Here is a 23,220-nt window from a genome sequence, read left to right as displayed (position 1 = left end):
TACCCCCCCCCCCCCCCAGACCCTGACTATGAGACTAACCTGATCAATATGGATGTAGAAGAAATGATCTCGATGGTAGAGGAGCCTGATAAGCCCCCTCCCCCACCGCCCCTCCCGCCCCCCACCCCCCCCCCCCTTCCCCCAGACCCTGATTATGAGACTAACCTGATCAACATGGATGTAGAAGAAATGATCTCGATGGTAGAGGAGTCTGATAAGCCTTCTCACTTGTCTGAGTGCACGACCATGGACCACCAATACATAGGCTATCCTAGCTCTCGGCTGATCCATTGACATGAACTTACCATCGTTCTCTATCTCATTAGCATACTTCCCTGCAACATAAACAACAACAAGCATAGTAAAATATAACCATCATGTGATGAAGGACAGTGAATGCACAAACATGTTCATTTACTCTCATGAAAGTAATCCATAATTGAATATTGGAAATACACTGATGAACTATGAATCTCTAAACTCATTGGTTAAAGATAAACTTTAGTACTGGTAATGCAATTGCATTGTGAAAGAAAAGGTGTGGAATGGGTCAGAAAAGTTGATCATATAGCATGTAAGTAATGGTGTGTAATGCAAGGTTCTGGAGTCATCAAACTCATCATAAATTTGGCAGAGTCTTGGTAAAGTAACAATCACTTACACGGAAAGATGTATATGGGACAACACAAAATGTGTCGAGGCTAGTACTACCCTGATTTCATTATCTTTCTATGCTCATTACTCAGCCAGTATACATTTTCTTCCAAAATTGTTTGGCACATGACATTTATTTGTAATCTTGAACATTCAGTGTAAGTTTCGTTAGATTCTGTGAGAATTCATTTTCTTTTTTTACCAGAACTCAAGTTTATCTTTAATCTATACAGTTTCTAGACTGTTTCTAGACTCTTCCAAAAACGAGTTTAGAATTACATACCGGTATGCCGTTTCTCATATTTGTTGAATGAAAGTTCATACCAAAGATCCAATATTTTCAATTTATCATAAAATCACTTTTTAAACTCTGAAAAAGATGTACCGGTATGCAGTGCTTTCTGAGATTTTCTGCAATTCCATTTATTGTATAATTATTTCTTTACATATCTATTTGACTAAAGCTAATGTGAATCAATTTATGACCCAAACTACTGGAAAGCCTAATCTTAAACAGATTCCTAGTGAACATACATACATACTGTACATGTACAGCTGTTTGAAAGGGGGGATGCCTTGGTTAGAGGCTGTGCAATAACATACCTGTAAAAGGACAAAAGCGAGGCAAAGACAGAGGATATAAGTTTCTCTCAGATGTGGCACACACTGTGTCTGTAATATCCTTTTTACATTCCTTGCTTCGAGCCCGACTCAGTGCTGATATAGCATCTTTACTTTCAATGGGGCACTTGGACATATACTCCAGGACTAACGTTGCATTCCCAGTCGGTGTAACACGTACTAGTTTGCTGCGATAATGCTTCGATTTTGATGAGTTGCTGGCAACTATATTAGGTGCTTGATGAACAAAGGCAGCTTTATGAGCACTGTTAACACCTATCTGATTAGACACTTCTTGATCTACAGGCTCTTTGTTCATCCCTTGGGCCCCGCCTTGGGCCACGCCTTGAGCCACACCCTTGACCACACCCACTTTATTCCGCCTCCTGTCCAGAGGCAATGTTTTATGTTTAGCAGAGAGTTCAGCTTTTTGTTTGGTTGTGCTATGCTGATCAAGTTGTCTATGAAGTGCTAATGATGGTTGCTCTGTATGTATCACTCTAGGAGGATCCTTGCCACCATCAATAGTCTTTACTTCAGCCTGTAACAATAACAAAGAACAACAAAGTGTTAAATATTTATCTATGAAGGTGTCCCAACTCAAAGGTTGACTGCAACATTTTTATCCACACATCTATGTACTCTGCCATCCTTGTACATTTTTGCAGTGTCATTTAACTCAATGTCTTCGTACCCCTCTCATTTAGTTCTTGATTTCCCTCTTAGTCTGGAACCTTCTACTTTCATAAGAACTTTCCCTTATGATAAATTAAAAGCACCAATATACCAATTATTTATAAAACATTTGTTTATGACATGGTTTATTTTAAACTATAACACTATTATTTAGCAACAAATCATTTTCTTTTCTGTTCTATTTTATTATTTTTCTTTCTTCTTCATTTCAACTGATTTGATCTAATCATCAGAAGAGTAAAAGCAAATCAATATTGTTTTGTGAACTTGAGCTAGCACCAGTGAGATTTTCATGAGGCAATTTCCAATATTCTTCCCAGTGCTCTTTTGGAGTGGTAAAGGTTTATAGTTTTGGAATATGATCATTCATATTATTCAGAATGAGAGACCAACACATCAAAGAATTGATTGAATTACATGTATCACAGGGAAACATGTCTTTGGCAATGTCGATTAGATGATGGCAAGAGAAATTGATTCCAAACACAATTAGCTGAGCATATTCCTGTTTTGTACATTATATTTTATCGTGAAACTCCTCTCCAATAGTGAAACAGAAACAAAGCTTGTTGAGCCAACCTTTATCTTTACGCATGCATGAAAGCTAACGTTCCATAGATATTTGCCAAACTATTCTTTTTTCACACACTCTACTACTTTTGAAATCTTCTTTCAAAGTCAGCTTTCTGCACAAGGATGCTACGTTCCAATCATAGCATTGCTTCCTACCATCTGTAAAGCACTTTATACTGAGCATAGATAAAATCTCTGATAAAATGCCAGTTAGCTAGCTATATATGCAATGAATCTCCTGGTATAGAAGATTGTATAACATGCCATTTCAGGACAAATTTATCTATCTTTGATTCTTTCTTCCTTGTTTTATATGTAAGTTGCAAGACGTGAATCACCAACCATAGCATCACCAACCATCTCTTTAAAATGTGGTAAAAAACGTTACGGCTCATACCGAGAGAGAGCTCTGATGATGGGTCAATCAAGTAGATGCAGTGATCAAAGCAGAGATGGTGTATGTAGATCTGTATGATAACCATCCCTTCAGAGCAGAGATGGTGTATGTATGTAGATCTGTATTCTGTATGATAACCATCCCTTCAGAGCAGAGATGGTGTATGTATGTAGATCTGTATGATAACCATCCCTTCAGAGCAGAGATGGTGTATGTATGTAGATCTAGATCTGTATGATAACCATCCCTTCAGAACTCCACTCAAGAGCCTCTTGACATTTCCTTTCTCTCTATGTGAAAACTATCAGATTATCATGAATTATGAATGAACAACTCTCAGATTCATCGGCTCAAGTGGCATTCAAAGCTTGAATTACACCTCATATTTAATTCAAAGAGTAAAATACTCATTTTTAAACAGGCCCGTATTCTATAATGATATTACACACTTTTCAAATCTAAAGATCTCTTGGCTTAAGAGAATATTCTTAGTCAAAATACATATTCTAACAATTTTGCTGGCTAAGAGTTTTATCCTAAGCTTACACAAAAGTTCTAAGATTATGTTCAAGCCGAATTCATCAACATAACTTCATATTCCAAGACCAAAAGTAGGTAAGAATTCTATGGAGGATGCAAATAACGTTCATAGATGGAATGAAAACATACAGATCTATGCATGGTATGTCATGTACGTGTTGACCTACATATATAAGCTTAGCATCTCGTACCCACATGAAAGGCACAGTCTATTGAATACAATTTTAATGTCAAATATTAGTGATGCATTACAACAAAAACTATACTATGACACAACTGGTGTAACTCAGATCTATTGAGTCACTTGGAGGATACAATTAATATTACTATCTACTAAGGAGTTACCAATCACTGAAAATATACATCTCTGTTTGTTAAGGTATTCCTGTCATAATACTATATCAAAAATATGAGCTTCAAACATCACCTCTATAAAGAGACATTTCAAGTTGTTGTTTTGTATACACTAGCTCTCTCAATAAACATTACAGCAACTCACAAGTTGACAAGTCATTTAACTTCTGTTCACACTTGCATAGATTAGGGTGCATGCAGACTGTCTGACCTGGTTTTCATTGGCAGGGTTTTTACTTTATTTTCTTAATATTCCTTAACTACTAAATCATATAATTTCAGGTTTCCTGCATTTGTTTTTCCTATGTTTGTTTTTTTGTGTGTGTGTTTTTTGCTCCATACAGGGGCCTCTTGTGTTTCTGATTTGTGTTGATTTAAATTTCCATCATTCTTTACCATTTTGTCTTCTCTGCAGATGACAATAATCTAGTCCCCGTTCTTGCTACAGACAATGATTTTCATGTACTTTTTAAAAATATTTTGAAAGTGGATAATTATGAAGGTTATGAATTGGTTTCATGCTACACCTCTCGGTTGGTTTTGGGGTTTTGGTTTTTTTTTTTTAGTTTCCTGATTTCTTTAATCATATAAGTCCCCATCTGCCTAACTTACATTTTATACAACAATGTCAATAATGTATTTTTATGACGGAGAAAAAAAGAGTAAACTGAAGGATTGAATACTATAAACAATTTAATAAAACAGCTACAAATTAATCAAACCATAAACATGTATAAAGTTATAAACTAATTTGAGGAACTTTCACAAGAGTTGAGTTTCTTTTGAACCATTCATGGAATCTATAAATTATTGGATATTAGAAATCTTTGTGACAGAATAACCAACAAATGACATTCTATATCATTCTGTAACAAACCTATATCAAATTAAATATTTCATAAAATTTGTTGAATCACTGCCGGGAAGCCTAAATATTGTAAAAGTACATTATATAAGTTAAAATATCATTAATTGCACATTTTTATTATAGTGTCTATGACATTCTTCATTAAAAAAATAAAATGTCATTCCATAACACTTGGAATTTACCTTGAGCAAATTTTGTGTAATATTTTCTTGTGGAAATGAATGAAGACCAGTATGCATGTACTACTCTACACATTTCTGGTTGAAAGAGGGATTCATATAACTGATGGCCAGATAAATGAGGTCAGACAGTATTGGTATCCATGTAGTAAACCAGAGATACATGTAGACTGATACTTTGTCTAGTGGAGACCTAATGTCATTTGCAGAGATGTAGCTTGATTTGATATTGAATGACAAATTTGGATGTTAGCTTTATTCAAAGCACCATCTAAAAGCCATTTTAATAGAAGGGATTTCTGGAGGCACTCAGTTTGCTCAACCCTAATGGATCCATGGATTAAGCTGTAATAAAGCTTTGCTAGTACATGTACTTACAAAGAGATTTCCTCTTTCCATCTTTGAATCAGCTTCTCCAAATATGATTTGAGTACATAGCATTTGACAAAAGATTATTATGATAACAAAGTGCACAATAAAATCTTAATATTACTTGAAACTACTTTTCCATAAAATCAGTGAATGCCAATGTGAATAGTAATCAAGGTTATGAAAAATGGGTTGAAATATCTACCGGTAGATTGGAACTGGATATATGTAGATTGGAACTGAATATATCTAGATTTGAACTGGATATATCTAGATTGGAACTGGATGTATTATTATTATTGCTGGATGCACTTAGCATTTGGTCATTAGGCAAAGAAAGGAATAAGGCAACGAAAGGAACAAGGCAAAGAAAGGAATAAGGTAAAGAAAGGAATAAGGCAAAGAAAAGAATAAGGCAAAGAAAAGAATAAGGCAAAGAAAAGAATAAGGCAAGAAAATAATAAGGCAAAGAAAAGAATAAACAAAGAAAAGAATAAGGCAAAGAAAAGAATAAGGCAAAGAAAAGAATAAAGCAAAGAAAAGAATAAGGCAAAGAAAGCAATAAGGCAAAGAAAGGAATAAGGCAAAGAAAAGAATAAGGCAAAGAAAAGAATAAGGCAAAGAAAAGAACAAGGCAAAGAAAAGAACAAGGCAAAGAAAGGAATAAGGCAAAGAAAGGAATGAGGTAAAGAAAGGAATAAGGCAAAGAAAAGAATAAGGCAAAGAAAAGAATAAGGCAAAGAAAAGAATACGGCAAAGAAAAGAATAAGGCAAAGAAAAGAACAAGGCAAAGAAAGGAATAAGGCAAAGAAAAGAATAAGGCAAAGAAAAGAACAAGGCAAAGAAAAGAATAAGGCAAAGAAAAGAATAAGGCAAAGAAAAGAATGAGGCAAAGAAAGGAATAAGGCAAAGAAAAGAACAAGGCAAAGAAAAGAACAAGGCAAAGAAAGGAATAAGGCAAAGAAAGGAATGAGGTAAAGAAAGGAATAAGGCAAAGAAAAGAATAAGGCAAAGAAAAGAATAAGGCAAAGAAAAGAATACGGCAAAGAAAAGAATAAGGCAAAGAAAAGAACAAGGCAAAGAAAGGAATAAGGCAAAGAAAAGAATAAGGCAAAGAAAAGAACAAGGCAAAGAAAAGAATAAGGCAAAGAAAAGAATAAGGCAAAGAAAAGAATGAGGCAAAGAAAGGAATAAGGCAAAGAAAAGAATAAGGCAAAGAAAGAAATAAGGCAAAGAAAGGAATAAGGCAAAGAAAGGAATAAGGAAATACACAGCCTCCACTGGGCAATGTTTCGTCATTCTCCTAAAGACAATCAGAGCGAGATAACCAAATCATCAAGAACCAAAGGGCTCTTACTTAGTACAGCTCACTGACCCTTTTCAGGGCTCTTCTTCCTTTGAAAGGATGACAGGACGAAACCTTGACAATTTAACCTCTGATTCAGTTTTTCAACTTTAATAGTGTTGCTGATAATTTTCAGTTAAATTAAATCATAATAATCATTACACTTTGTACTTTTTTTTAAAGACCAAGATGAGAGTAGCACAGGATCTTGCTGCAAGGGCATGGATTGCCAAGGTAACAAGGTACTGTAGTTTCATACCAAGTCAACATTAGCCAAGCTGGCATGCATTAAAGAGGAGGTTAGGTTCTGGGGAAGGTGAAGAAATAATAATATTGCTCTCGTAATGGAAATATGATGCTTAACAGCTAAAGGTTGTGGACTGCAATTTTTATGCCACATGTTTGTGTAGTTCCACATACCCATTTCTGTGTACAGTGCATGTGACCTATTAGGTTTAGCAATTAAAGCTAGGGCTGCTAGGCATATCATTTTGAGGATTTCAAAACCTCACATATTACACCAATACTTATCTGCCACATGAGCCGCCTTTTCAAGTAGCTTCCACACAGTTACTTTCACAATGCAATCGCAGGACCTGGGCCCCATTTTATAAAGAGTTGCGATTGATCGCATTTTATTTGTGATTGATATCAATTGCAACTATGTACATAAGAGATAGGAGACAGCAAACTTGTATTAATTGTAGGACTTGCGATTGATTCGGATCAATCGCAACTCTTTTTAAGACGGGGCCCAGAACTCAACTTTATCTGTAACATTTGATTTAGCCCAAACAACTTTTCTTATCTACTGGTACCCTGTACATTGCAACATATATGTTTGCTATTATATTCATTTTGATACTTTCTGGATGCACTTGTACCATATTACCGAGTACATCTTCAATAACATCCACTTTCTACTACTGACCTTTGCCCTATTGCTTTCATAATACAAATACAAAAAGAAAAGTTGACACCAGATCTCAAGGCCTTGTAAACTTGAGTTCAAATGAACAAGTGATGAGTGAAGGTTAATTGGATACTGCTGGTATACTCATTCATATCCAACCTCTCTCGCTGGGTTCAGCTACAACATTGGCCTGGAAGGCATCAAGTCAACATGTACATAGATACAATGTAAGGGCACATAAATTATCTGGAACTTCTGCAGTCCAGTATCAACATATAGTTACAGATCAACCAATCTTTCTCTTTCTTCAAACGGATAATCAAAACAACTGGATTATAAATGGTACTCTTGTTTTATAATCAAATATTAATTACTAAGGATCACTCTCAAACAATTTCATTTGCTCTTGGTGGATTAGAATCAAAGAAATCAAGAAATTGTTGATGTCTCAATGTTCCCTAACCCTTCCTTTATGAATAGCAACTGTGACTCATAGAGTAGTTCATTTTTGTACTTATCATGGTGCCAAGATCTATTGTGTATTACTATAACTGTAAAATTTCTTCTTGATATTAATATGTGTCTAACTGAATATTTTCAGATTGTCCAACCTCTTATTACCTCCCCCTGTTGTCTTGTGTTCATTGTGTGCTGTGCCTATTGTCGATGTGCTGTAGTCTTTTATTATTTCTCATATTTTCTCTTTTCTCCCGTCTTGTCTAGTCTCATCTCTCGTTTTTTTTTTTTTTTTTTTTTTGTGTGTGTGTGTACACTTCTTGTTTATTATACCACCTTTTCCCTATTGTATTCTTAGGTAGTCACAAATATGTACTCCCAACATGTTTATCTGGCCCAGAGGGGACCCTAAAACTTACCAGCTCTGCTTTCACCAGGGTCTCCTCATCTTTCTTTTAGTTAACTTTGTTTTTATCATTGCCATAATTTTTTTTTTTTTTTGCATTGTAAATGTGTAATGATCTAATGTTATGTTCTATGTGTTATAAAAGAAAGACAAATAAATATCTTATCTTATCTTATCTTATCTAACATGCATAGAAGCAAACAGCTTAGACTGGATGTTTTCTGGAGCTTGCTTGTGGGCATGACATGAGTATACAGATCTATCGCCCTTGCCATGATCTAACACACATCTTGATAACTTGATCAGTGCTTGGGATAGGTCAGTAAGAACTTTAAATAGAGATATCTTTTAACACTGTAAAAAAAAGTAAAGGTTCTCTCCTTGATAATGATAATAGGTTTGAAAAAGGAATCTGTTTTTTTTTTTTGCAATCTTGAGATGGATAATTTGTTTTTGATGGAATGAGAGATGCAGTTTTTCCTAATGGCTATATACTGTACCTTTCACTCCTTGAAATACATTTACATCCCTCTTAAAGATGAAGTTGAGTTCTGGTCATGCGATTGCATTGTGAAAGAAACGGTGTGGAATCGACCAGAAAAGGTTGATCATCTAGCATATAAGAATTTGTGTGTATTGCAAGGTTCTGGAATCATCAAAATGATAAGAAATTTGGCCAAGTCTTGGTAAAGTTACAAACACTTGCACAGAAAGATGTATATCGGACTACAAAAACACGTGGCGTCAAAAGCCGGCCCCCGATTTTTACGATGTTACATGCATATTTAGAATATGAAGGCATTTGAGGAGCCATGCTTGTCAGGGAACATGGGGGAAATGTTTTTTCTGATGTTCTTCCACACTTGCATAATAAGAATGAGTAATGCTCACAAATTATTTTTCACCTCTTCCCAGAACTCAACCTTCTCTTTAATAGGTTACAAATACTGATCGGCCAATACACACAAAAATGCCTACCTATGTAAAAGAGAGAGAGAGAGACAAAGAGAGAGGGGGATGCTTCACTTCATTCTTCATGATTCTTCATTTCAAAGCAAGTCTATTCAAACAGATATGGATTCAAAGAATCTAGTACCCTAAGTTACAAGGGATAAAGTCTTGTTACTTCTGTAGACAGTTTTATTGAATATATGCGATTATATGAACAACTGTATGTTCACTGAACCTACCAGCGTAATACACAGACTGTTAAATCAAATCAAGTCTGCCCCTTGCTGTATGTTATATGGCACTAGAGTGGTAGGTTTAATCAAAATACTAGGTTACCATTCCCTGATTAAACAGCTTGGCCCTCACTGCAGACCATGTTATTTAATCCTCAACCAACTTTGTGCTTGTATGAGAGATGGCCACCAGGGGCATGTCATTGTTTGGTGTGAAAAGGACATAAGATTCCAGGGAGTACCTCTAAGATCTAGTTTCAATCATCAATATCGCTCTCTAACTCCTTTAGCTACTTCTACCTTACTTCAATATGAGTTCATGGAAATATAGAATTACTGAATAGCCCTGTAGGCTGTACACTATTCTCCTTTTAAGATCCTCAATAGAGAGCTCTGTCAGATTTATACAAATGTGTGGCTCTTCAAAAAGATTAAAATCAAATCGTCTACGGCTATTTAACAAAGAGCTCATAATAAGTCTCTCTACTATGACAAAGAATCAATCATAGAGTCAGCGGACATTTTCATTTTTACATTACATTAAAAAAAAAAAAATCTATGAGTTTTTAATCTTATCAGCATTAAAGGTAAAGACAAGTATTGGAAACGCCCCAATTTCAAAAAATGAAATGAAAGCTCTTATTACCAATCATGTGAAAGAATATGTTATTACCAATCATGTGAAAGAATATGTTTTCCAATATTACATGATGATAAAAATTTTGACGGGAAACCGCCTACAAATTGATATAGTTGGTAAATTAATGTATCTCTCGCCTTTTGAGAGATATGAAATGCACGTGTCGCGCACATGTGTGTGTGTGTGTACATCTTTCTGTGTACAGTGCTTCTAACTTTATGAAGACTTGGCCAAATTTCTTATCATTTTGATGATTCCAGAACCTTGCAGTACATCTATGCTAGATGATCAACCTTTTCTGATCGATTTCACGTTTTTTTCACGATGCAATCGCATGACCATAACTGGTCTTTAGCTTTAAACCAATGGATATCTTAGCTTTTGGATGATACATGTACATTATTACATTTCCATACTTAATCTGAAAACATCATTGAAAAATGATGAAGTTATTGTAAAATTATGAAAACATGTTTGAATACTCATGGCAACAAGACAATTTTTCCTAATATTTTTTTTATAACACACAAGTTTATGGAAGAAATTTTAATCACCAAGATGTATATTTTGAAGAAAAAAAATAATTCAGCCATGACATGTTTTTGTGTTGGAAAAACAGTAAACACATTTAAAACTCAATGCAAAGATGAATGATAAAACGTGAATGATGAAGAACAGATTTGCAAATTCACAAAATGCAAAACAGTGTAGACATTAACAAAATTATCAGTTTCAAACTTTCAATCAATTAAAAATGTTCATACATGCCTAGGTACTTTTCAATAAATAGCACAGCATAATTATTATGATAATCTCATCAATCTATTTCTTCAGCTACTAAGGGGGAGGGGCAGGAGACTTTGCAATGAGATGGTCCACGACAGAGTGTGTATTCAACTATTTAGATGAAATAGGGCAAATATAAGACATGCAAAAGAAAGGTGGTCATTTCAGAGGCAACATTAAATGTACTTCTAAAATCAAAATGTGCCGCAAAGTTGAGTAAAATTGAAAGGCCTGGGGGCATGTGTGGGGGCATGTGGCATTTTTCAATTCTTTTTGTTTAATGAGTAAATCACCAAGAGAAATAATTAGTATAATGCTGTAACATGTAGAACACAAAAACTTGCCCCAGATGTACTAAACCGGTAAAGGGATTGGATTCTTTACACATAGTCTGATAGACAGTATCTTACAGATTACTCATTTTCATCACTTCATTTGGTTCCATGGAAATGACTGATTAGTTCTCTTTGCAATGGTTTTCATTGAGTATGGTATCATCAATGGATCTGATCCTGCAAGCTTTTGTTTTGTTTTATTGTTTGTTTGTTTGTTTGTTTGTTGTTCTTTTTTTTCTTTTCTTTTTTTTTTTTTTTTTTTGGGGGGGGGGGTCATTCTGTAGTATTAAATATGATGATATCATTAAGGAACATAAATATATATAGAGTGATATCAGCAATTTCCCTGGCCCTCGACCGACCCCATAGATTCAACGACTCCAATTAATATATCACTATTTTGGAGAGTAATTAAATTAAGGGAATACCCATCACATGACATTACAGGAGAAGAGAGGGCATGGTAGAAAAAGAGAGTGTGTGTGTGTGTAAGGCTGCGTTCATGCTTAAATTTTGAAGGCAGAATGAGCGATCTGAAACGCTCATCGTAAACGCTCATCGTGATCGCAGTTCCACGATGTAGTGTTCATGCTTACTTCTCTGGCTCCCCCAGGCAATTCTCAGTGTGTGGCCTTAATTGGTCTTCCAGCTGGATTCGCAAACCTTCACTGTGCATGCTACGTAGACCCACTAGAGGTCAGTGCGTTGACCCCATTTAAACGCGTTTACAAATTGTAAACGCATCTTTTTGTGAGTTTACGATCGGCGATCGTGATCGCCGTTTTTCAGTGATTCTACAAAAGTGAGCTAAGACGCAACCGTGTTTTAAACTAAACGCGTAACAGATGCCTGATTCTGGCCGTCAAAATCAAGCATGAACGCGCCCTAAGAGAGACAAACAGAGAGAGAGATGAAGGGGCAAAGATACATTACATTCTCCTTGAGCCCAGTCCTTGTTTGATCAAGAAGCTGGGAAATTCTTGGTTTGATGGATATTATTGCTCTTTTACAAGCATTGTTTTCATCCTTAACCTTTGTGTCATCCTAAAGCCTGTTCATATTTTATTCAAATAATTACTAAGCTTAATTATTTTTGGAATCATCCTTGGGCTTGCTAGTGTTTTATTACATTGCCCAAATGACAATCATAAAAATGGGATATGATACTGAATATGAAGAAAAAACTCATAAGTTTCAATATTGATTGTTTCTAAAGATGAATTCCTTGATTACTGACTTCGATTCAATTGCTCTATTATATTTGATAGACATTGTTTACAATTTCAGTTTACAGTTCAATTCAAAATACGACATGGTCATTAACAAGCATTGTTACTAGTTTGTTAATATTGAATCTCAAAACAGTTTTAGGACATTTTTCATTTCTTGCACTCAAAAGAAAGTCATATTCTCTAATGACCTTAACTTACTATGTTAAGAGTGTGATAGCATATTCATCAAATGCTGGTACATGTACGTTTGTAGGTAGGTAGGGGAGGGCTAGGGTGTTGTTAGTAGAAGGGCAATGCAGAGATGGAAAGGAAAAATCAATGCTCTGGCGAGGAATTTGTGCAATGAGGCTTGAGCTGGAGAAGGGCTTGCCTGTAGGCAAATCATTACTTGCTTTTCATTATAGGGATGAAAAAACAACTGTTCATGCAGGTCTACACTCCTGGTGCCAGACAACACACTTTATGAATTAAACAAATCATGTTAGCACAGATGAGGAGGGCAGATGAGGAGGGCATCACGAAACAGAGCTCCGTTTGATCACTCCTTAGGCATCCTCATTCTAGCATCATCCATCACTATAGAGAACATAAAGAGAAGTTCTCATCTTATGAACTAAGTTTGCCTCTCTATAAACATTGTCATTATTGGCCCTAATTACAAAAATAGCCTATTGAAACAAATATAGGGTAGTATGTTGAAACTCAATTAGCTTGAGGCTTGAATTACACATAATTTGAAGTGGAGTCACAAAAAAACAAGCAAGGAATTTAACTAGGGCTCAACATTAACTGGCACTTGGGACACATGGGCTCCTAAAATCTCATTCCATACCAACAAATTGCAATATTTTGACAGAGAACATGCAGACACATTCTTCAATGTTCATTCCAAACTGCTTCCCAAATAGTTGATGTGGATTTCACTTTGCATCCAATGGTTAGTTACCCTTGACTGGTAGGACAACCTAAAATTTGTGTTTATGAAACAGAAGTCGATCTGTTTTCCTTTTCATCATAACTACATTTAAGGAAGATGGTCAATGGAGGTAAAAGATAAGAGAGCAGAGATGTATATTTTGTACATGTGAGATGAGAAGACAGAAAGCAAACTAGGATTCACAGAGAGAGGAAAAGATAGATAAAGGTAGGACTCTCTAGTCTCTACTTGCAAGCAAAATGTCTAAGGGTACGTTTATGCTCAGCTTTTTCTGGCCGGAATGAGGCATTTGTTACGCGTTTAGTTCAAAACACGGTTGTGTCCTTACTCATTTTTGAAGAATCACAAAATAACGGCAATCATAATCGCCGATCGTAAACTCACAAAAAGGTGCGTTTTGGATCAGCGATTCTGGGGAAGCATAAACGCACAATCCTTTGTAAACGCGTTTAAATGGGGTCAACGTAGCATGCACAGTGCAGATTCTGGCTCTGAGACCGAAACATGCCTGGAGGAGCCAGAGAAGTGAGCATAAACAGTACACCGTGGAACTGCGATTACGATGAGCATTTACGATGAGCGTTTCAAATCGCTCATTCTGCCTTCAAAATTAAGCATAAACGTACCCTAAGTTTAGCTGTTGGGGCACTTTAAGGGTGCAGCCCCCAAGTCAAAATATGAAAGTTCCAAGGCAAATTTACACAAAATAATCCTGTTTGAAATAAGAATATTATTAACATCACAATACATATCTACAAATTAAATGGTGCAATATAAGCTAAGATAAACTACCTAATATAACTTAGTTTCCAATTGACTGGCCCAAAAGTGGTCAGATTTTAGACCCTGTTATACGCTGCCTTTTTAAAAGCTATCCAAGGCCGGTTTCGTCTGCTGCTTTCTATTAGGAACCCAAATACAATGTCATCTCCACATGTGCAGGATAGATTGTTAATGAATAAATACTTTTTAAATAAGAAAAAAAAAATTCAACTAACCTTAAATGACCTTTGACCTGAAATGTCCAGCACATTATTTGTGATACTCTACAATCATTGTGTACAAGTCTCATACAAATTAATCCATTCGGTAAAAGTGTGATCAGCAACAACAAAATGTCTGCCTCATTGGCTGAATTACGCATAGATACTAAGAAAGGCAATTTTGAAAGTTTTGAAGAAAATAATGACCACTTAGTCTGTAAAAGAGACAAATTACGTCAATTAAACAGAGGGTGTGATCATGAACCTACATGTACATGGTGTGATTCAAAGTGTACCAAGATGTGCTAGGTATTCAGCTGGAGCTTTGACTTTGAGCATAGGTAGGTGGTCTATGCTGCCTTGGAGCATGGACCTACTGCTTTGAACATACACGTCATTGGTCATTGGGCATAGACCTAGCTACCTACACTATGGCAAAGGCGTGGGCTCAGCTGTACTGGGTTTTCAATCATTTCATAATAGTACACAAAGTATGCACTCACAGAGTGTGGCAGTGTTGCATGTGACGTTATGTACATGTTTCGCACCAACTGTCACCAGAAAGCTGAAACGTGTGGTGTTTACTACTTTCTTAATCATGAGAAATTTTTGGCTTGTAAAACTTAATTACATTTCAGAATACAAGCAAAGTTACAAAATCCCGTAAACATTCAGTTTCATTTTCATTGAATTCTTTAAAAAAAAATTATTCTTCATGATTTCCAGAACTCAAGAAATGTTATTTAGTAACTAATTTACATGTATTTTTACGAGTTAACGTCTGAAAGAAAAAAAGAACAGAAGACTTTTCAAGTGAATAAATGAATATAATATACATTTACAAAGCACGGACGCTGTGCAAACATATTCTACTGTGGTGCAAGAGCTTCTGATATGCTTAAATCTAAAATAGTTTTAATGAAGTACATGTTAATTAGAGTAAAGTATTCTCATTTTGTTTTGGTAAGATGATGATGCTTCGAGCAGAGCTCCAATTAGACCTTAATTGAGATGAGTAAGCAGACTACATCAATCTCGGGTTACTCCTCATCTAAAAGCATTCCATGTTGACTGCTCAATGCACTTTCCAGTCAATGCTACCTGTACAGACATCCATACAAACAGGCTATGGATGTATTTCTAATTTTCAATTAATATCACAAAAATTACCATTCAAAATTCATTTTTTTTTAAATAATTTTCTGTCATAAAATCAAAAGGCAACGAAAAATGTCCAGGTTTATTCATGAACTCTTAATTTGTAGGCTTGTACGGTACTATGCCATCATGTAGGACTTACAAGTATTTTCATGAATTAAGAATTATATTCCACATACTAAGAATCTTGCTCTACGATTGGTCAAAAGTAAATCATGTGATGAAAGATAGTTCGCCCATCATTGATGGGAGAAGCAAAAAGTTTGTTACACTGTGTAGATAGTACTACTATCTACACAGTGCAACACACTTTCACTGAAGATTATCCAAAAGCACACTAAACAGGCGCACACCGTACCCACAAGAGGTTGGGTTAAACCCAAACTTTTTTTATGTGAATTTGGATGTAGATGCACACACGTCCTTTTATTTCTGTAGTTAAATTGTTTCAGATGTGGAATATAAAGCAAATAATCACCTTTAGGTTTCAGGCGATGGCAAACTATCACTTCCTCGTCGATCAGAATGTATACGCTATCTTTCCTCAGCTTCGCTTCGGAAAGATAGCTACATCCAGATCGCCTCGGAAGTGATAGTTTGTCCCATCACCTTCACCAACGGTAGTTATTTGCTTACTATCTCCATCTTATCAAGATCTACACACATCTTAGCACTCCCCTCATTAACATGGCTTCTTCCTATGAGGTAACCTGTATTGATACCCCTTTCATACTAATATGTGCTTCATTCACACATTTGTTTTCAATGTTTTCCTCTTGTGTGAATGGACTCATAAAGTACAGTACATGCCAACTCAAGTAGTATGCTGCTTTATAAAGGAAACCTCACTCTAAACAATAAGCAGGCGCGGATCCAGGATTTTCCAATAGGGGGGGCCGGAAATTCGAAATTTGCGCAGACCGTTATTTAAACTTACCAATACTGACAAGGTCATATTAGAAGCACTGTACTTTAATAGTGTACTGGTACCTACAAACGGGCACCATTATTTTGGAAAGGGGACATGCTCACGTCACATCTCTTGTCCGATATCAACATTCCCCGTTTTCAAGTTATGCTCGCACGCAATTTTTTTGACATTTCCATCAGTGGGGGCTGAAGCCTCTTGCTCCAATATCTGTTTCCTGGTTTAATAATTTGGCTAGCGAGCGAAGCGAGTGAGCGGAAATTTGAGCTTATGTATATATGTTGTGAAAGTGTTAATCGTCACCAAAATATACGAGATAAGATATAACAAATGCATATTGGTATTTTTTAAATTTTCGGGGAAAGAGAGGCTGCAACCCCATCCCGCATTAAACTGCAGGTGTTTTGAAATCAAATCAGACTCCCCAAAAAAGTATAAACCAAAACGCACGAATCCAGTTTCAAAAATCCAAAAAATGTCAGCTTCAGAGGGGGGCACATCACCCCTCAGACTCCCTCTAAAAGTATTAACCAAATCGCACGAATCCAGGTAAAAAAAATTCAGCTTCAGAGCTAGAGAGGAACCCCCCCCCCCCCTCCGCACACACCATGTGTGTCGATCCTCACGTAATACTTATTCATCAGGGGGGGGGGGGTGAATGAATAGATCATCCCCCCCCTGATGAATAGGTATCAGTGACAGATCGACACCCATGCCACACACACACACACATACAGACACCCCCTGTGCGCGCAAGCGCGAAATTAACGCTGGCGCTAATGCGTAAGCAGGGGCAGCGGAGCTATTTCCAAAGTGGAAAGCACCAACAAAAACGGGCACCTACAAAGCGAAATCTCAAAGCGAAAATATACATTTTTTTAGACATTGGTATATACCCTTTCATTGTGATTCCATTATCAGGGACGATTTCAATATTTGTTTTTCTTTATAAAAAGATATTGCTTAAGCATCACACTTTCGGCTGGGTGTGATTGTCTGAATATTTATTTGCGAGCGAGCAAAGCGAGCGAGAACAAAATGTAAGATCTGTGAGGTCGCAGAGTGAAAAATTACATCTTATAAAGAGGAAAAAAACAAATCATGATGGGGTTATAAGCATCACGGAAGACTGAAAAAACTTTGTTTTAAAGTGACATATATTTGTATCATCTATAAATGCGAAGGAGCGAGCGAGCTTTAGGGGAAATTACTCTTAGTCGCTTTAAATTAGGTGCAAGACTAATGATGAGCAAGTTAGGGGGGCACGTGCCCCCCCCCCCCCCCCCCCCCCCCCCCGTGCCCCCCATGGCTACGTGCCTGATGATGAGAGGTTAAGGGGACACTTATCGAAAGGGATAAAGACACTTATTAGGAAAGAAAAGGAGCATGTGTCAAGGTACAAAGAGTAATTATCAAAGATTCAAACGGGGCACTTCTTACACCTGAAAGGAGGCACTCACCAGAAATGAGATAGGGCACTTATGAGTATGGGAAATGGGCATTTGTCGACGGAAAAGGGGCATCCATCGGAAATTGATTTATCAGAGGTGAAAAGGGGCATTTATGAAAAGGGGATAGGTCCCTTATTAGAAAGGAAAAGGGGAACGATTCAAAATAAAAGGGCAGTTAGCAAAGGTGAAAATGGGCACCCATCATAGATGAAAAGAGTACTTATCAGGAGGGGAAGGGGTACTTTTCAAAGTAAAACGAGCATCTCTCAGATTTGAATAGGGGCAATTATCGGAGGTGAAGAGAGCACTGAAGTGAAAAGAATTAACTTCTCATATATGAAAATGGTCATTTACCAGAGATGAAAAGGGACACTTTTTATTTATGAAGGGCCTCATTTTTCTAAATAGCCCTTATCAGATAGGAAAGGGGGCACATGTGTTGATGAAATGTGCGCTTATCCGAGTTAAAAAGGGGAAGGGGCACTTCTTAACAAAGTAAAAGTGGCCCTTTGGGGGGTACTTGAAGAGTGGGGCGAACTTTGCCCCCTACCCCTGCCACCCGCCCCATCATCTGAAAATCCAAAATGATGTTGTAGGGGCCGGGCGCGGCTTTATCATGAGTGTTTTTATGTGAACCTCTTTTTAAAAAATATATTATGCTGGATTCCGACCCAGATTGCACACTCTAAAATGAAAGTATGATCATCCCCAATACGCTTGCAGTTCACGTATGCACCCCTTCCTCCTAATCCATCGTTACCGTCACTGCCATTTACGTATGGCCGGCCGGTGTCGTGGCGTTATGTGTCTTAGCGAATTCACGTCTGTACAGACGCATATCGCCAGGCGATACGCGTCTTAGAGACGCGTCTCGCCGCATTCCACCGGCGATATGCGTCTCCTAGATGGGCGATATGAGTCTGCGATTGGCGAAAAGTGTCCACTCTATTTGTTAACGTTTATTTTCAGAAAAACCTTAAAACAAAAAGTTTGGCGTATTATTTAGTTGTTTTTATGTTTGAAGTGTTATGTTTTTATAATGGGGCGTTGCAAAAAATGTTGAGTTGCAATCGATTGCAAATAACTTATATTTTGCAACTATATCAAACGAAATATCTACATTAAAACAAAATGGTGATATATTTTCAATAATTAAGTTTAATGTCAGTATAACTTAAATGTCAATATATTTCTAATCATCCTCGGGACAATTATTCACTGCACAGCCATTAATTTAAATCGTGTAACATGTCTACATGCATGTATATTCGGAATACGAGTCTGAATTCTTAGACTGGGCGCGCGGAAATGTACGTACGTACGTACGTACGTCCAGGCCGCGCATATTTTTTTTATTGTTCAGTCAAGTATACTGTGCGAATGACTGGAGACAGAGTCTATTTTTGGATTGCTGGAGCTGTACATACTCGGGCGTGTAGCTAGCAGCGGCTGTGATTAGCCACATTAATTGTAGGCAGGGGCGGCGATCCCAGGGGGACGGGGGACACGTCCCCCCGGAAATCCGAAAAAGTGCAAAAAATGAATAGCAAATACTGACTACAGACTGCAACACACTTATAAGCTCTGGAGGGCCCAAGAGTACAGCGTTTAGACTAATAAAAATGCAAACAAATATTCTCGCTCGTTCGCTATAGCATCCCTTGCATAATATCCTTCAAAACATACAAGTAAATATTGTAGAAAATCTATATATTCCATTGGTATCACGTAAGCACAGTTTACACTGTATATTTACAAGATTAAGAGTTATAGAAATAGATCAGTGCTAGTGTGCTACAAAAATGAATATTCCGCTTGCTCTTTTCAGTAAGGAGTAATACAACATATTAAGTGTATATATTTGCCAGGCTGATAATTTAACATCGGTAGAGCAGTGGTCTTGTCATCCGGTGACCCGGGTTCGAAACCAAGTCAAGGCGCTAGTGCCCTTTTGGAAGGCATTAATCCTCATTACCAGGCCCCTCGGAGAGGACCTAAAGCCGTCGGCCGTCTGGTTGCTTACTAACAAAACAAGCATTTATGCTTTCTTAGCAGTCAGGTAAAATAACCGCCACCAGGCTGATATTTGCCATTTCAACTCCCATAGCGATATCAATATACATGTATATGACAGAGGTCTAGAGTGGGAAATCGAAATCCCATCCATGCCCAAGCTTCCTACTGATACTAAAATTTACCTCCTAAACTGATATTTACAACCCTTCGGACTGCCCACTAGTTACCAGCAAAGTAAAAGAGGTATATTGCTTGGTTTTATAATATAGTTTTGCTAAGGAAAGTAATTTTTTAATACAACAAAACTTAAAAAAACCTGTGAGGGGATAGTCAGTGCCGTCACCTTCGCCCCTCTCGTTCTCGTCCCTCGCACTGGCGTACTGATGGGGGCTTGGGGCAGTTGCCCCCCCCCCCCCCCAAAAAAAAGAAGATTCAAACGTATTTCTCACTTTTTTGTAAATTATACTGTTGTATTCGTTTATGGAAAATTCCCAAATTTACAGTCAGCCAAAACTATGCTTATTTAGAAGCCTACGTGTCCAGGCCCGCGGATCGGGGGCTCGAGCCCCCCGCCCCCTCACTTTTTTGAAAAAGTGTCGCAATATATGCTCGTCTGACCGTAATTAAATACCTAAAATGTCTGAGCTTGCGGGGATCCACCCCTTGGGTCCTACAATGGACCCTAAGGCGGGCTCCTGGATGCTTATCTGACCGTAATTAAATGCCTAAAACCCCCGAGCTTCCAGGGGCTCTGCCCTTTGACCCCACTAAGGGCCATAAGGAGGGCCCCTATATGCTTATTTGACCGTAATTTAATGCGTAAAACCCCTGAGCTTTAGGGGGCCCCTTGACCCCACATCAATTAGCGACCTGACAGTGTCACAAATAAGGTATCAAAATATGCTTATCTTACCGTAATTAAACGCCTAAAACCCCTGAGCTTCAGGGGTCCACCCCTTGACCCCCTTTGGGGCTTTTCGCCTGGACCCCAAGCAGTAAAGGCAATATAGTCTCAAACAAATCTACACATTCAAGCTCACTCACACATGATATATTGCTTTCAAAGCTACTTATTATTTCAAGTTCATGTCGTCGCCGTTTTCACGAACCGGCACAGCCCAACGCGCAACGAAATAAGTACATTCTGAGAAAAACGCGTTTTACGTTTAGCCCGTTTTGAATTCGCCAGAAACATGCCTTATGTCAAATTTTATATCACAAAATACATATCAATGAAAGGAAAATATTCTGTATTTTCTATACATTCCATTTGTTAAGCATAATGACAATTACTATTAATATTACGAAGCTTTGGACTCTCGTGCCGGTTCGTGAAAATATTATTTTGCTGTTTACGTAGCAAAAATATTTTCACGAACCGGCACAAGCCACTGTGTCGTTTTTCCTATGTAACTTTACGCGCAAGACAAAAGCGCTCGCGCTGTCTTAGCGCGTATTTTATTTTCACGAACAGGCACAGCCGCCTGTGTCGCGTCGTCTAGGTCTTGTAAGCGCAAAGATATTTTCACGAACCGGCACAGCCCATTGACTTATAACGGCGCGTGCCGGTTCGTGAAAATATGAATCGTGCTTTTTGGCTCGTGTGTCGTTTTTGTCATTTGTGTAACCATGGATATCTCAAAAACTAAAGCGTTTTGGATGCTGAAATTTGGTGAGATGAAAGATTGTTGATAACTTATGCTAAAAATGCAAAAAAAATAAAAACTACATTTTGAAGGGATTTCGGTGGCTTGTGCCGGTTCGTGAAAACGGTGACGATGTATATACAAACGGCAACAGTTTCAATATAAAATGTAAGTTCTTCTCACTTAAAGGACCCATGACATCGAATTACAAGTGTGTTCCTGTTGGTGTGCAGTCCTGCAAACATCACATATTTTGATATGTAAACTTCTGAATTTGGTTCATAGATTTTTAAATATTTGTTGAAATATTTGTTTTTCAAACTTGCTAAGCTCCACCCCAAAAACCTCCAGATCTCATTCCCCTTGTGACATCATCTGTCAGTCATCAATGAGCTAACTTGAGAAAATGGTATGTATCTTTGCCGAAGTCGACCACCTGTTACAATACGTAATACAATAGCAACATATAAGTTGCTATGTCAGACATGCTGTAGCATCACCAGGAAGACAAAGGCAATGATGATGTATTGTACATTATGTATAGAAGCATGCAATTCTATTATGAACGTGTGCAAAGCTGGGGGAAATTACATACCATTGTCTATTCTAAAATATTAGTTTAATCTGACATGTCTGACATAGCAACTTATATGTTGCTATGGTTTGTGGTATTGTAACAGGTGGTCAACTTTGGCAAAGTTACATGCCACTTTCTCAAGTTAGCACATTGATGACTGACAGATGATGTCACAAGGGGAATGAGATCTGGAGGTTTTTGGGGTGGAGCTTAGCAAGTTTGAAAAACAAATATTTCAACAAATATTTAAAAATCTATGAAACAAATTCAGAAGTTTACATATCAAAATAAGAGATGTATGCAGGACTGCACACCAACAGGAATACACTTGTATTTCGATGTCATGGGCCATTTAAATCATTGGTCTGGAAACAATTATTTGCCCATTGTTGCATATTGTATTACATTTTCACTAACGATGAATTTACATTGTAATGCAATTTTCACGTTTCCCAGGTCTATTTAGGAGAATAGAAGATTGATATTGTTAAGTTGTTCGATAACATCACTCAATTCGATTTGATTGGAGATATATCTCAGTAAAGGCTACTATACTCTCAAACAAATCTACACTATTAAACTTCAAGCTCACTCACACATGATATATTGCGACACTTTCAAGGCTACTTATTATTAGGTGGTCTGTCAACGACAGATCACCTATTGATTTCGCTAGAATTTTCTTTCTTTCTTTCTTTCTTTATTTTTATTTCTTCCGTACACTTTTTTGTGCACACGTTTACTATGAATTGACATGGTCAATTTCCTTCAAATTTCTGTCAGTCATCAAGCCCTATAATATCAAGTTCCTAAAAACTTTTTCAAGTTCATGGGGTCATCGTGACGTCATCCAGGCGCCATTTTGTAAAAATCAGGTCATTATCATATCTCGATAACGAGTCATCAAAAATAAACCATATTTGGTATACATCAACTTCAGGTCAAAGGTCAACTAAAAATGTTAACAAATTCCGCG

At 37.2% G+C, this 23,220-nt stretch overlaps 1 protein-coding gene across 2 annotated transcripts in view; it reads right to left on the bottom strand.

Moving 5' to 3' along the window:
- LOC585774 (xylosyltransferase 2) overlaps positions 1-1,998 on the bottom strand; it is a 31,710-nt gene extending 29,712 nt beyond the window's left edge. Inside the window, exons 1-2 of one of the 2 annotated variants that reach the window (XM_030984904.1) lie at positions 1,258-1,998; positions 166-335 (exon numbers count right to left, since the gene is read on the bottom strand). In XM_030984904.1, coding sequence (XP_030840764.1) covers positions 166-335; positions 1,258-1,594 — 507 coding nt within the window. In that variant the 5' untranslated portion in view covers positions 1,595-1,998. The remainder of the gene's footprint in view (positions 1-165; positions 336-1,257) is intronic. The other variant, XM_030984903.1, reaches the window with a different exon arrangement.
- Between the last annotated feature and the right edge of the window lie 21,222 nt (positions 1,999-23,220).

Source organism: Strongylocentrotus purpuratus, unplaced genomic scaffold (assembly GCF_000002235.5).
Source record: "Strongylocentrotus purpuratus isolate Spur 01 unplaced genomic scaffold, Spur_5.0 spur5_scaffold_14, whole genome shotgun sequence".
Lineage (NCBI taxonomy): Eukaryota > Metazoa > Echinodermata > Echinoidea > Camarodonta > Strongylocentrotidae > Strongylocentrotus > Strongylocentrotus purpuratus.
The sequence above is the reverse complement of the archived record's forward strand: the minus strand, read 5'-3'. Positions and strand labels throughout refer to the sequence as shown.